At 40.8% G+C, this 15,849-nt stretch overlaps 1 protein-coding gene across 1 annotated transcript; it reads left to right on the top strand.

Annotated features, from left to right (window-relative positions):
* Positions 1–1,379: 1,379 nt before the first annotated feature.
* Positions 1,380–14,341, top strand: atp6v0a2a (ATPase H+ transporting V0 subunit a2a). Its single transcript, XM_006788815.3, has 20 exons — positions 1,380–2,088; positions 2,380–2,458; positions 2,662–2,759; positions 4,915–5,052; positions 5,380–5,477; positions 5,613–5,739; positions 5,880–5,962; positions 6,047–6,140; positions 6,211–6,423; positions 6,882–7,032; positions 7,146–7,285; positions 7,371–7,528; positions 7,621–7,711; positions 7,796–7,914; positions 9,467–9,677; positions 9,773–9,892; positions 9,976–10,095; positions 10,352–10,469; positions 10,609–10,780; positions 13,300–14,341. Exons 1-20 carry the CDS (start codon positions 1,978–1,980, stop codon positions 13,400–13,402), a joined length of 2,544 nt encoding a protein of 847 aa, XP_006788878.1. The 5' UTR covers positions 1,380–1,977; the 3' UTR covers positions 13,403–14,341.
* The last annotated feature ends 1,508 nt before the right edge of the window (positions 14,342–15,849 follow it).

Below are 15,849 nucleotides of genomic sequence, written 5' to 3'. Positions count from 1 at the left end.
GTCCACACCTTGTTACGACACCGCCGCGTTCTCTGTTTTGTAAGCAGTGGCTCCGTGCAACCGGATGAACTGTGTTATGACAGCGTTTGTATAGTATTATATCTGTATTATAGTGGTTATTTGTGAACGTCCCTGGTTTGTCACTAACAGGAGACACAAATACAACCTTAGCTGCTCCCAGTTACAAGCTCAGCGCCCGGATCCATCCGCTATGGTGACCCTTTGGGAAAAAAGGGAGCAGCCAAAACCACCTTTCTTCTCACTATCTGACAGCTATCTGTCAAATTACTGGAAACGGCTTGTCTCGCCATCTATGAGGAATTCTGAGATTCTGAGTGCGATGCTGAAAGTCCTAATGGATGAATCTCTGACCTCTGGTTTATAAAGTGGTTGTATGAGAATGTGCAAAAACAAAGACATGTAAATGTAATTAATATGTGAGTCTGCTTGCAAGATGAAAACTCCATGATTTCTTTCTTCTTATAAAACATCACACAGGTGACATTAGTGTTGAGTCACGTTGTGCGTGTCTCATCGATTATGTGCTGCAGCAGGTGATTGGCTGCTTTCAAATCCGCTGGAAAAAGTTATCAAAACTAAAACTCTATTTTTAAAAACGTTCAAATCACCGCCCGAAAACAGCCCAAAGAAAGACTTTCACATACAAAGAAAAGCATATGGTCGGTCGGTTTTCAGCGGTGGAACCGAATAAGAAGATGCGCTGGTTGCCAGGTTTGTGAGCTAACCCCCTTTTTAAAAAGAAACAAAAACAAAACAGTTGGCATTCAAGAGACAAAAGAATGAAAGGGTTTGTTTATATATATATATATATGTGTGTGTGTGTGTATATATATATTATCGTTAATTGTGATGAAAACCACCACAAATAAAATAATCGAGTAATATTCATTCATATTTCACATTCATACGAATCAGACACAGATCATGATTTCCCCACTGTTAGTTTACAGTCACTATACAGCAAATAATTAGCTTAATTAATTTGCTCATTCGTTTTAATACATCAGGACATTACATATATTCAAAACGATCAATCAATATTATATATAGTAATTCTTTTTCTGTTTCCTTCTGCTAAGTGTATGCTGTGTCACTCTTTCCCGGTTTAAGCAAAAGAGAAGAGGAGGAGACTTTTTTATTTAAAGCTTATTTTCATGATTATGTATTTTTGATATTAGTTTACTTTTTTTTTTTTTTTTTTAAATCATACCTGTGCCTGGTAAACAACTGCAGTGGGTATGTAGTGAGGTCACCCGGGTGCTACTGAGCTCTGAGGTAGCTTTTTTTAAAAGATAAACTGAGAAAGACGGATTATTTCAGAGGATGCGACCGTACCTGGCAACCCGGGGGACGCAATCTGTGTCAATTGCCGGGCGACGTAGCGCGAATAAAGGCCGTAGCCTATTTCTGACTGTGGCTTATTTTTAACCGGCGAGGCCGCCTTTAGCCCCGTTTGTCTGCGTGACGGGTTGATAATTAATCCTCTAGCTTGCCTGTTGCTCGTTTCCATCTGTGTTGTGTCGTTTTTCGGGTTTTTTCTTTGTCTTTCTTTTTTTTGCGCTGTGATGATGACAGGTGTCAGAGGTAAAGATTCCTCAGGATGACGCCTTTCTCTGCGATCGCTCCGCGTAAAAGGTGCATCGGGGAGCTTTCTTCCTTTGTTTTGCTGCTCTTTATTCAGTAGATACCCGGCGACCCTCCCGCTGAAAAACAAACCGGCGCAGTATGAGGACAGTCCCACCCCGCTCTTGTGAAAATCGTAATTATTAATATGGATGCATTAATTAATCCCGGGGGCGAGTTAATTGGCTGAGGGGCTCATTTCGCTGATTTGTTGCGATGTCGTGTTTTCGCTTGAAGTGAACGGCTCGTCGTCCGCGTTCAGTAGGCTACCGTGGGGGGCAGGGGGGAGATTACGAGGCAGCGGAGGAGGATCTGTCTGTGTGGCAGATAAAGATGGTGTTCAGGAGTGAGGAGATGTGCTTGGCGCAATTGTTTCTGCAGTCCGGCTCTGAATATGACTGCATTAGTGAGCTCGGAGAGCTGGGGCTGGTCGAGTTCCGAGATGTAAGTAGATAAAACACTTCACTGCGTGAATGGAAGATGTGTGTCACCAGTTTAAAGAGTATTTGCATTTTGTCAACCGATTTAATTGATTATGCATGCATATTTAAGGGGGGGGAGCAAGACGGGGCATCTATCTAGATGATACACAGTAACTATACCTGGCCAGCAAGAGGAGGATAGAGTTTTAATAATATAAAAAAACACATCACCTTGCTGAACCTCACTATGATGTTATTATGCATCATGCAGTAATCTGCATCCGTCTGACTTGTGATGCGCCTCTTGTTTCAGCTCAACCCAAGTGTCAGCTCATTCCAGCGGCGCTTCGTCAGCGAAATCAAGAGATGCGAGGAGATGGAGAGGATTCTGGGTAAGAACGGAGAGCACCTGGGATGCGTGCTCCAAACCCTGAGCACGCACCTGTACAGTTAATTTATTCGGGTAGCAAGAAAGTCGTGGTTGACTGTGCTTTGTAAAAAGTTTGCCCTCCGAGATTTAGGCTTCACCGCTTCCTCTGATGGCTAAGTAGTAATTAATATGAAAAACAAACAATTAGCAAATCTGTGTGCACAGGCTACCTCCTGAGGGAGATCCAGAAGGCTAAAATAGCCATTCCACAGGAGGATGAGAGTCCACTTGCTCCACCCCCAAGACAAGTCCTGGAGATCATGGTGAGTATATGCCAATATATTGGGAAGTGGGGGTGATGGAGGATTTACATTCATTTTAATACCCTACTCAGTGATTTTCCAGAACTCGACCCTCTAGTGCATTTAGACATTTGTGTTTTTTAATCAGAGGCTTTGATTGGCTTGTAACTTTCTGCCTCTAAACGCTACATTGTGATGTTTTGTTGTGAACAGTGGCTAACAGAGCTGCAGAAAACTTGAGGTGATGATGAAAATAGCTCAGGTGATGGTGAGGAGCCAGAATTCCTCTTGTTCTTTTGATTGAAAACTATTATTAATTAATTAATTACACTGGAATACCTGTTGAATATAAAGGAAACTGTATAGGTATGACAAGCACATATAGAGTCATGGACAAACAGTATTCTGGTATCTTCTTACTATAATATCTATTCTCTAACTCCTCGTAGATGCCCTAATCAACCTGGATGAGACTTGATATATAAACTAGCTAGAGTAACACGATTATCAAGCTCTAAATAGCATTTAGAACAAATTATAAATGATAAAACAAACAGTGATGTTACCTATACGTTGTTGTTTGTAAATACATTTTTCTAAACAATTTTTAGTTTAGTGATTGCAATGTGTGACACTAAAAGTATCTGGAAGTAATTACTTTCTCTCATACGATGAAAACTGAGCTTGTAAAAAAGAAAAATAATTAATACATGTACTTATTGTTCATTTTTTCTATCTTACTGTATGTATTGATATATGATGAAGATAAAATTAACACACATGCCTATGTTTTGGGGTTTTTTTGTATGTGATCCAGAGCTTCAGGCCTGGCATGAACTACTCATAGGATTATCATAAATGACTCCATTGGCCCATTTTAGTCTCATGAGAGGGTTAAAGAAATATGACATTCATATCTCTGTTTAAAAGATCCTACTGTAGTAAAGCAATTTGTTTTTTCTCATCGTTTATCCATCGCTAGATAAACGATTTGTTCATCTCATCATCATGTAGATATATTTCAGACATATTTAAGCTAGTCTATAAAGTTTGTCTGCACAGCACGAGTTTGTCTCAGCGATCCCACCAATAGAAGTGAATAGAATTCACTTCTTGAACTTAACTGCAGCTGATGACAAACGTGTTTTCATTTATTTTCAGCCTGTAGCCCATTATGACATCGTTTATTGTTGGGTTTTGTGTTATACATAACTCAAGTGAAGGTTGCGTCTGCATACACGGCAAGCGAAATGGTAGAAAATTGGTCCCAATATTCCAGTTTAGGCTCTCCATTTACCAAAACCAGTTAAAATTTTATTTCTTGTTTTTAAGAGTCTCAGTGGTTTGAACTTTTGAAACCCTACAATCCTGCCAGAGCACAGATGTGTATGAGCCAGCTCCTCTTAGAGCCAGGCTTTGAAAGCAGAGGCGATCGAGTCTTTTCAGTGTTGGCACAACCTGCCTTTTTGCAGTGAGCTGCCCAGTTTCTCAGTCATTTTAAAACACTTTTGAAAACCTACTTTTCTCATTTTCCTTTCAGGTCCAGTCGAGCAGAGTACCCTTTCTTTTATTATGCAAATGCAGTCTTAGAAATAAACTTTGACTTGAATCTGCTGGTTCACCAAGTTAACTGAACAGGTTTTTCAGCTGATGAACTGAGACCTAAAGGTTCACTCACCCAAAAAGCAAATTTTCTCCACATAGATAAACTAGAAACTAGGTAGCATTGGCTTTGTGGTGCACAACGTGACAAAAATGATCATAATATTTTTTTTAAAAAAGCAGCAATGTGCCATTTCACAAACCATGACCCGGTTACTCGGAAATCCACCAGTGTTGTGAGCAATTTCATGTGAGAACTGGGTTTTTTTGCTACTAAAATGCTGTCAAGGCGTGCAGCCTTTAATCGAATCCTCCTGCCTCAGCAGCAGACCGAGCCTGCTGTTGATTGTTGCAGTTGGGAGCGAATCACAGCTGACCCATATCTGATTGTCTAAAATGACAGACAGTCAAATATGGGTCACTCTTTCACGGCGTCACAAGCACAAGCCTCTCATTGCTGCTGCACGCATGCTTCCTGCACACTGGCGTGGTTGCCTGAATGAAATAAAATACTGTGAGTAGATTTATTCATTTATTTTTTATTTATTTTTGGCGTGTTCCTTGTCATGTTCAGGAGCAGCTTCAAAGGCTGGAGATGGAGCTGAGCGAGGTGGCGAAGAACAAAGAGAAGCTTCAGAGGAACCTCCTCGAGCTCACCGAATACACGCACATGCTGAAGATCACGCGGACCTTCATCCACAGCCGCTCCAGAGTGAGTGCATTTCCGTCTCTTTGATCTTTTCTCGCATCAGTTTCTTGCTCCTTCGGCGAGGCGCCTACCCTCGCCTCCCCGGCAGCATCTTGTTTTCTTGTCGCTGACATGTTTTATTTCCCTCAGTGACAGAGCTGGAACTAATGCTGACTTTAATTAATAACACGGTCACAGTGCAGCTGTTACCCGGGCTGTGAGACAGTCAGCTGTGAGAGTAAACATTACAGTCCAGCGTGTGAACATTACATCAGCTTTGTGTGCTAGAAGTGTGCGAGGAGCACTCGATGGAAGCCGTCATAAATGAAACATGTTCCTTTTTATAATTAGCATGAGGCTCTCGGTAACCAGTATGAAGAGTTCCCCACCATGGAGACAGACTCGGCCACAGGATCCACTGGCATGCAGAGGCTCGGCGCCAAGCTCGGGTGAGCTCCGTATTATTTATGTATTCACAGACACTCGACCAGATGTCGTAAAGTTCTTCCACTGACATTTTTAAAAAGAAAAACAAAAGCAAAACCTTACCTGACCTGACCTGACCTGTCCTGTCCTGGGTGTAGGTTTGTTTCGGGTCTGATCCAGCGGGTGAAGGTGGAGGCCTTTGAGCGGATGTTGTGGAGAGTGTGTAAGGGTTACACCATCCTCAGCTACGCAGAAGTGGACGAAAACCTGGCCGATCTTGACACTGTAAGTCGTTTGAATGTCGTCTTAATGTTGTGAGGAAATTTAATAATTACACTGCAGGTAAGAATTAGCTGACGTGTTCTGTTAGCGTGAGCTCAGCATGAGTACTTTAGCGTTAACGGGTCTGAACTGTGTTGTTTCAGGGTGAGATAAGCAAAAGTGTGGTGTTTCTCATCTCGTTCTGGGGAGACCAAATTGGACAGAAAGTGCAAAAAATCTGCGATTGGTAAGAATTAGCCAGCTTTACCCTTTAATAGTCACTATATTCTCCATCATTATCAGCCTGGACATCTGCCTTTGTTTCCCTCAGTTACCACTGCCACCTTTATCCACACCCTGAGAATGATGAGGAGCGAGCCGATGTGTTGGACAGCTTAAGGACGCGCATCCAAGACCTTAACAATGTAGGACTGAAGCCCTTTTTAATCATCGCAAGTTCAGAGCTAGCTTGTAGTTAACTTCTGTTTCCTGCAGGTGCTTCATCGCACTGAAGACTACTTGAGGCAGGTTCTGCAGAAGGCCTCAGAATCGGTCTATACCTGGGTGGTGCAGGTGAAAAAGATGAAAGCCATCTATCACATCCTCAACCTCTGCAGCTTCGACGTCACCAACAAGTGTCTGATTGCCGAGGTGTGGTGTCCTGTCAGTGACCTCGCAAACCTGAGGGGGGCGCTAGAAGAAGGCTCAGTGAGTACGACGTTCTGAGTTTAAACGCTGAATATTTATTGCTATTATTCAAGCAAAATTATTTTAATGTTCCCCAAATTGTAAGATTTTCTCTATCCTTAGTCTGACATTTAAATTAATAAGTTAGAATTGTTTGAATCACACTAATGTTTTCCCTGAGGACTCTGCGTACTGTACTGTAAAACAAAATGTTTCTTGTTTTTTTCTCTTGGCATTATTATCTGCAGCATTTGTTTTTCTAGGTTTTTGCTTCAGTAGGCACTTTTTTCTCTTCTTGTACCATTCCTCCTGCTTTATTCAGCTTATTTGGTTGCTGAATATAAAATCTCTCACCTAGAAAAGAACAAATGTTCCTGTGATTACCTGACTATAATAATGAAGTTAAGGGCCAGAAAGGTTCAGAATATCACAGGTCTATAAAATGCCCCCTGTTGATGTTGTATGTCTTTTATCATCAGAGAAAAGGTGACGCCACCGTACCGTCTTTTGTAAATCGCATCCCGAGCACTGACACTCCGCCCACCCTCTTAAGATCCAACAAGTTTACTGCTGGTTTTCAGAGCATTGTGGAGGCCTATGGGGTGGGGGACTATCGCGAGGTAAGCCCAGGTAAGAAGAAGTAGTCATACTGTGTTTTTGTGAATAGCAGCAAAAGCATCTCTTTGTTTTCTTTCGAAAGGAGCTCAGAATAAATAAGCTGATCATGTTTCCATCATCAACAGCTCCCTACACCATCATCACATTCCCGTTTCTGTTTGCTGTGATGTTTGGTGACCTCGGCCACGGGATGGTGATGAGCCTCTTCGCCTTGTGGATGGTGCTGATGGAAAAAAAGCAGAAGAAGAAACGCTCCAGTAATGAGGTGGGAATGATCTGTTATGATCATCTATAATGCAGAGCTGGAGTATCGTAAATCAGTTTAGGCTTATCATTTTCATTGCTCTCAGATATGGGCTACGTTTTTCAACGGTCGCTACATCATCCTGATGATGGGGCTTTTTTCCATCTACACCGGCCTCATTTACAATGACTGTTTCTCCAAGTCTCTTAATATATTTGGCTCTGGCTGGAGCGTCAAGGCTATGTTCACTCATAGTCAGTGGACGTGAGTTATCAGTGCAAACGCACACTCAAACATATCAGTGCACGAAGTCCTTTTACTTGTTTCTAATTTATTTTCGTCTCTTTACTCTGTAGAAACAAAACGCTCCAAACAAATGCTTTGCTCACATTAGACCCTAATGTCAGTGGTGTTTTTAATGGACCGTACCCATTTGGCATCGATCCTGTGAGTAACTGCACTTAGGCGTCATACTCAAAATACAACCTCCTTCTGTCATTTTCACTGAAATGCTTTTTAATACACCATCAGATATGGAACCTGGCAGTGAACCGTCTGTCCTTCCTCAACTCTTACAAGATGAAGATGTCAATTGTCATCGGAGTCATTCACATGAGCTTCGGTGTGGTTCTGAGTGTCTTCAACCATTTGTAAGTGACTCAGAAAATTGTTTTTACTTCATATATCTCCCTCTTTGGCTCTTATCTTCCCTGCTGCTGCTTCTATGTGTTTGTCTTGTTTCGTCTAACTCTAACCCTCAAAGAGTTTCCCAGTCTTGTTCTCTAAAACCTAAAGAATTATGGATTTGATCAACTGGTCCCATTATGGAATTGACACCCTGCTAGGCTTGGGAGAGCCCGATTGTCCTGCGGAGACGTTTGCTGCCGGACACTCGATGGTCGGTTGCGTCGTGTGTCTGGCGACACTCTCGATGGAGGACGATGAACGACATCTACCAATTTGGAACCACGATAACAGAGTTCGGGCTGATTGGAGCTGACTCAGACCTGGCTTATCGAAGAACAAGAAGCGGCTACAGCTGTTAAAAATCCCATAAGGCTGGCCGACATGATAGACGATTGGCAGGGCTGTGAGTACTCAGACTGTTTTGAACGCAATATGGATAAGATCTTGGAGAAGAATAACGGGAATTGAGAGAACTGGTGACCAGTGATGGACATTAGACCAACTGTAAAAATTGGATGCAGTTGTTCGCACGAAACCCAAACATTCACCATCTTCGCTCATGCGGACCCCCTGGTGCCAGCTGAAGGCCTGCCAAGGTTGAAGCTGACTGGAACAACAAATTCTTCCCATGATAACAGGATTGTTGTCAGAACTCTTTGTACCTCCTTTGAGGCCGCCTGGGTCCACTGGAGACTGTTGACTGATGCGTGGTGACACTTTCTCTCAGCTGAACACAGGATACACACACACACACACACACATGCACAAGCACAAAACACGTACACTGATACACCCTCACTATCACCCTCCCTACCCCGAATCCAACGCGTCCTCCCATGCTTACCTCCCATCCGATGTGGACACCGGATCAGCTGGAGGCGCAATTGAAGATTGCAGCGGTCCCAGATCAGCTGTACACACTGGAATACTCTCCCATGTTGCTTGTCTGTGTTTTATTGTGCTTTGTTGTGTTGATATCTGTGCATTCCTGTATTATCCTTTTGTGTTACACATTTCGATGTTTTTTTCCCCTTGCTACCTAGCCTGACCTGTCTCCCCAATGTGATGTTTGTGTATTGTATGTGCGGTTGGCAAGTTCTGTCATCTCGGTTGTGAGCAACTGCAACTGAAAAATAAAGGCTGACAAAGAAGTAATGAAGTTTGGTGATCACAGTTCTGCTGGAAGATGATGGCTAGGAATCATACCTGGAATTCTTTTCTTTCAGTGCCTCCTGGGATGTGAATCTGAGTAGATCTTTGAGATCTTTGAGATTTGGGATTTAAAGTGGTGGCAACTCAGAAACCAGAAGAACCAAAGAATATTACTAAACTGTAGAATACAATAAAAAGCTGCAGTATTGCCGTTTCTGCATTACATCAGCACACGTGTGCAGGCAGTGACACACACATAGCATTCCTGCTATGGTCTTATTACTCACAAACTACTTTATTTTTTTGTTTACATTAAGTCATAACACTTTTTCTTTTATCCCTGTACACTTTTTCTCCCTTCAGGCACTTCCGACAGAAGTTCAACGTCTACCTGCTGTTTCTTCCTGAGCTGCTCTTCCTGCTGTGTCTCTTTGGCTATTTGGTTTTCATGATTTTATACAAGTGGTTGATGTTTGATGCACGTTACTCCAGCCAGGCGCCCAGCATCCTCATCCACTTCATCAACATGTTTGTCATGCAGGGCAAGGATATCACTCGTCTATACCCGGGGCAGGTAAGTGTCCTGGTAATAATAATCTGTCGATCGGCTTCTATTCTGGTGGATACTCATTATAGCATGAGTTTAAGCATGCCGCCTTGCTTCCACAGATTGGCCTGCAAATCTTCCTACTTGTCATAGCGATGCTGTCAGTTCCTGTGCTGCTGTTCGGAAAACCTCTCTACTTGTATTGGCTCTACCGTGGAGGCAAAGGCCTGCGCAGACGCAGAGTGAGTCTAGTCCAAAATACCGCAGTTGGTTATTTTGGATCTTTATTCAGTACCTAAAAATAGTATTTGTTACCACACCTCAGGGTTATGAGAGGGTGAGGCGTGTAAGCGAGGATGACGGCTCCACAGCACCATCCTATGATGATGATGATGAAGAGGAGGGACTTGATGAAGTGACCAACAGAGAAGCTCTTCCCAAAGAGGTCCGAGAAAAATGATCTCTTACATTAAGGAATCTGTCGGTTTAAGTGTGATTCAGTGTGTCTTCATTTTTCTATCCACCTTGCTAATTGTACCTGTGGTATTCAGCATTAGACAAGACAAAGTAGGGCAGCAGAACAGGGCCACCAGTGGAGCTAATTCAGTACCAGCATTACAGCATACGTTAATAAATCCTAACCTTTTTTAACAGTAGGAATTAGGGTTAATATTTTATACATAATCTGAACTGTTTTGCAGTTTGACTTTGCAGATGTGCTGCTGCACCAGGTCATTCACACCATAGAGTACTGCCTGGGCTGCATTTCCAACACTGCGTCCTACCTGCGTCTCTGGGCACTCAGCCTGGCTCATGCCCGTAAGTGCATTCAGGTCAAGCTGTCTTCCCACGAGCTGCCTGTGCCTCTTTCTTTCTGCTTACTATGCATTTCTCGACATTTGGTACGCCTTCATTTTTGTAAATCTCGTTTGTTGTGCGCTGTTTCTGTCGGCTTCAGAGCTGTCGGAGGTGCTGTGGGACATGGTAATGCGCCTGGGTTTCAGGATCACCACAAAAGTCGGTGTAGTGCTTTTGGTCCCTGTGTTCGGCCTCTTCGCCACGCTTACGGTGTCTATCCTGCTCGTCATGGAAGGCTTATCAGCTTTCCTCCACGCTCTCCGACTTCACTGGTGAGGCTGTGTGCTCCTCTTTATTGCACTGGCTAATCTGTATGTGAGTTTTCTTCATACAGACAGATAAACTATACTATAAACAAAAGTGGACCATACTTCTTAACCTTTGAATTTAGATGTTTTTTGTCGCACTGCCACAGGTGTATAAATTCATGTCCCATGATCATGCAGTCTGTTTTTGCAAACGTGTGAAAGAATGGGTCGTTCTACAGAGCTCGCTGAATTTCACGATCAACTGAGAGATGTATTACTTCATAGTGGAACGGTGGAACCACCGACACTCTCTGACTCAGTAACTGCAGAGTTCCAAACCTCGTCTGATATTAACATCAGCACAAAAACTGTGCACTGGGAGCTTTATGGCATGCGCGACTGAGCAGCTCCTGTAGGTGTAATGTGTAGGTTGGCCCCTACTTATGTTGATGAACCTAGCATGAGCAACACCACAAACCAAAGCATTGATGGGATATTTATACATAATATAGCTACATTTCAGTGCCAGTCCCTAGAGCTGCGGTGTCAAACATAAGGCCCAGGGGCCAGAATTGGCCTGAAAGACTCTAACCTCACTCAAAGAGATGTTTTAAAAAATTTGACCCTTCACATTTTCCAAAACCTTTCAGTGAGCCTGACAAAGTCTTCCCCTATGTCCATTTATGCTACACCAAAGTAATGAAGTATAGATAAACAATTTAATTACCAATAAGCTACCAGAACTTTTTTTTTTATAACTTAACACATTTATTTCTAATTTATATCCCAAAGATGTCTTTCATTTACTACATGAACATTTGTTATCATGTAGAAAAAACAGTGATAGACTGTTAAAATTGCACTTCTTTTTCATATATCAAGATATCTGAGCAATCCAATATGTAGTTAAACTTCCTCACACTGATAGAAAGGGGAGTTTCATTGGTCTGACCCACTTAAGATCAATGTGGCCTGCAATGTTAAATGAGATTGGCACTCCTGCCCTAAAGCCTAGGCGTTTAAAATACTTAAAAATTAACACAATTAACAAAAAACAGTACAAGCTTAAAGTCACCAACCAACAGAAAAGGCTGTTTTCCCAAATGAGTTTAAATATCTCGTATAAGAGCGCAGAGGTAGTGGTACTATTTGTTTGTGTTCTTGAGCTAAAAACTCATATAAGCCTGATTATGTAAGGAAGTAAAAAAATTTATTTATATAGCACCTATCAAGACAAATATCACAAAGTGCTTCACAGAAAAAAAATGATGAACAACAAAAACATACAAAAATAAAAAGTTACCAAGGCAAATTTTAAAAAGCATTTTTATCTGCTTTTTTAAAGAAAGTACAGAGTCCACAGATTTCAGATTAGAGAAAGTTCCAGTCTGTGGGCCTCTGTGGCAAAAGCTCTATCTCCTTTAGTGGTCAGCTTTGTATGCTGCACAGCTCCACGTCACACAAGCTCTGTAACTGTAGCTTCATGATGAGTTTATGATCAACAATCTTTTGAAATAATGATTGTCTAACATTTTTAATCTCCTTTTCATTTGTGAATCATTATAAGGGGCTTGGTTAATGTAGCTTTTGGTTTTGAACGAGAGCTGAAACATTAACTTACACGTGAAGATGTCAGGAAACTTTTTCCGTCATGAAATAACCTCTAAGAAGTCTCAATGCAGGGACTTTTTTTTATTGTTGTTGTTGTTGTTTTTGGTTTTGTTGAGTCATTGAGCCTTAAAGAAGAGGCAAACTTACAGTTTCCTTAATGTTGAGTGTAAGACTGAGTTTACTATGATGCTGTAGACTGTAACTGTCATCCTTTCTTTTTTGGACCCAAATACAAACTAAAAACACAATTTAAAATAAGTACAAGCCATGAACTAAACAGCAAAAAGCTAAAAATCAGCTGTGAATCAAGATAGTTCTGGAGTCAAATGGCTCACAGGAGGAAAATCCAGTGAAAATAATAAGGAAGACAGGGCTGAGTGTACACAGAGGATTAATTTGGGATGGTAAACAAGAGACACGAGACACAAATGAAAGTAAGTACACACAGCTGAAGACAGTTAGGGCAGATAATCATGAAGCAGGAAGTTAAACTAGTGCAAGAGGTGAAAGAAAGCTTCAGACAGGAAATAAACAAAAGAAAACACTGGAGACAAGACTAGCCCTAAACGTAATAACATAGAGCATACAAACAAGACAGGGAGACAGTGGGAAGACTACAAATATAATAATATCAAACCAGTAATCAATGCTATGACTGCTAGAAACACATGTGAATGTATTCACCTGTTTACCCATGAAAACATGCAAATATTATTTTCTTCAGTTCTTTTATTTTCATGTAGCTAAACTGGAAGCTCACGTGTCTTCACTATTAAAGCAGCAGATAAGTTGAATATAATCATGCCTGTTATTTAGCTATAAAGTAAAAGCATCAGTTATGATAATACTGAGTTGAAAATCAAGTGTGCCTTCATCGTTAATTAGTCCACCTTTGTTAAAGTGATCTCTCTCGCTTTTCTGTTTGATCTCAGGGTGGAGTTTCAAAACAAATTCTACCACGGGACCGGTGTCAAGTTTGTGCCCTTCGACTTCTCCCTGCTGCCCTCCGTTTTTGAGCAAGACGGCTTGCTTTGAAACCTCTGAATTACCGGATATGACTGGAAACAGACTTTACAGTTGGGAAGGTTACTGGAAGTTGGAACAATTCGCACTGTGATAAACAAACCTTCAAGACAATTGATTTGAAAGTCATTCTTGTAGCAGCGTTTTTCACCACGACAGTTTTTAAATGTTATCGGCTGTGCTGACTGCCTTACTACTGCACCCAGCAGACAGGCTCGCGGTCCTTGTTCTGCTATTTGGGTTTTGTAGGTGAAACATTGCTCAGCACTACTCATCGCACCAGTTAGGTTTGATTTAAATATTTCATTTACACTGTGCTGTGTAAACTGGTTTTTGCATTACTTACAACATGGTATTTAAACAGTTAATACAGTGCAACGTAAAGTTTCAGATGTTACAGCAGCGTCTAAAAACCATATCAAGCATCCTGATGTAGTGCCATAGAGATTTTTTTTGTTGTTGTTGTTGTTTTTTTATGACGATATCTAATAATGGGATGCCTCTGGGTTTGTTTGTTTTTTTAAATTTCTTCTCCTTGTGATGAAAGAAATACTTTTAGGCAGTAAATTTAAAGACAAATTAAACCATTGCAACCCTTTTTTGTGAGACCGTCACAACGCACTTTGCAGAAATGATTGTACAAATTGAAAGTTTTCACAGATAACTGCGATGATGCCAAATGAAAATAATCAACTTTGCTGTTTGCTTATTTACTTATTAATGCATTTATTTAAATGTAACCTCCCCTGTAATCTATAGAAGAAGAAAAAACACTGAAATACTACGGAAAAAAAAGACAAAAAGTCTTAGGTCTTTCTTTCTTTGATGATACCGCTTATTGCATTTGTTAATGATAATTAATCATGGTATTTATTTAAATTATCGTCCGTACAATAATAGTTGAATATTTTACCATTTTGACGTGTTAAATAAAGGTTTCAAGAAATGCAAGCAAAAATAAAAATGTTTGTTGTGATTTCACTGGCTCTGTGATGCACACACTTTACTGGAATTTTTTTAAATGTCAGTTTCATTACACTAAAAACCTGCTTCACGTCATTTTTAGTCAAAATCTGAAGTGATTAATAAGCTTATGGAAAATAAAGCTATAAATCAAAATAATTAACTAATTAATGTTTAATGAAATATTTTGCATATATGCAAATATGTGCATCTGTTTGTGTATAATATGTCACTTTGGTGGTATATTATAGTAATACTAATAATACAAACAAAGGACTAGCTTTAAACATACACTCACCTTTTCAACAGGCAATAATGTAACCAATCAAATTTCAGCAAACTATTCCATTCAGGGGTGTAGACCACACTGCATTTGCATTTATTTTTTTGGGTAGTGGGATTTTCCCAAACAACCATCTCCAGGGTATACAGGACTGAAAAACAGAAAACACCCATTGAGTGAAAATGCCTTTTTTAATGTCAGAGGAGAATGTCCAGACTACTTCAGACTAACAGGAAAACACTTGTAACCACTTATTACAGCCAGGGTATGCACAAGAGCACTTTTGGATGAACAGCATATTGAACCTTGAAGCAGATGGACGACAGCAGAAGACCACACTGGATGCGACTTCAGATAAAAACTGCATCAAAACTGAGCAATAAATCTGCAGAAACATGTCAATAAAATTACAATAAAAAATTAATACCTTCAATTTAAAAATAATTTTGATGTATAACATTTATCATTTTAGTAGAATTTACTTAATATTTAAATAAAAGGGTCTGTTCTGATTCTGTAAGAGTTGTGGGAGCAAGAGCACCCACCTATTGTTCTAAGACAGAATAAGAGTCCAAAAATCCAGAACTTTAATCAAAAACAGGCAGTGGTTACATACAGGGAATCAGACACCATCAACAAACAATCCAAACAAGCAACATGCAAATTCTATGAAACATCCAGAAGCACAGAAGGAATTTAAAGAACGCTGGACTACAAAAAGCAGACGATGATCTGCCTGCGAATAAAGGAAGTCTATGATTATATTCCGTACAGGTGGCATGAATGTAGACGGGACAAATCACAAAGAAGGGAACATAAGACAGAAAGTAAAAGTGACAACAGAAGAGAAGAAGAAAACAAAAACTTGACATACTCAATATAAAATAAGAGGACTGCATATAAGCCTGAATATCTGTTACAGCAGTCCCACCCCATTTAATAAACTCTGGAAACGCCCCTGACAGGCACGTAAAGAAGCAATGGTGTCCTCTTTCGGCGTCACGCTCGCAGTGCACCTGAGGGGCCATAGAGGAAGTAATCTTCTAACTCTGAATTATAAAACTTCTGCCTCCGGAGTGTATTTCAGCTCACAACCCCGACACCAATTTCTAAATTAAGACTTCTGTAAACCGCGCGGATTAAATGTGATTCGGTGGTTTTGCAATGATTTTCTGCAGCGCTGTAGAAATATGCCATATGCCACACGCGCACG

This window comes from Neolamprologus brichardi, chromosome 7, assembly GCF_056152115.1.
Source record: "Neolamprologus brichardi isolate AB-2024 chromosome 7, ASM5615211v1, whole genome shotgun sequence".
Classification (NCBI taxonomy): domain Eukaryota; kingdom Metazoa; phylum Chordata; class Actinopteri; order Cichliformes; family Cichlidae; genus Neolamprologus; species Neolamprologus brichardi.
This window is presented reverse-complemented; position numbering and strand designations above follow the sequence as displayed.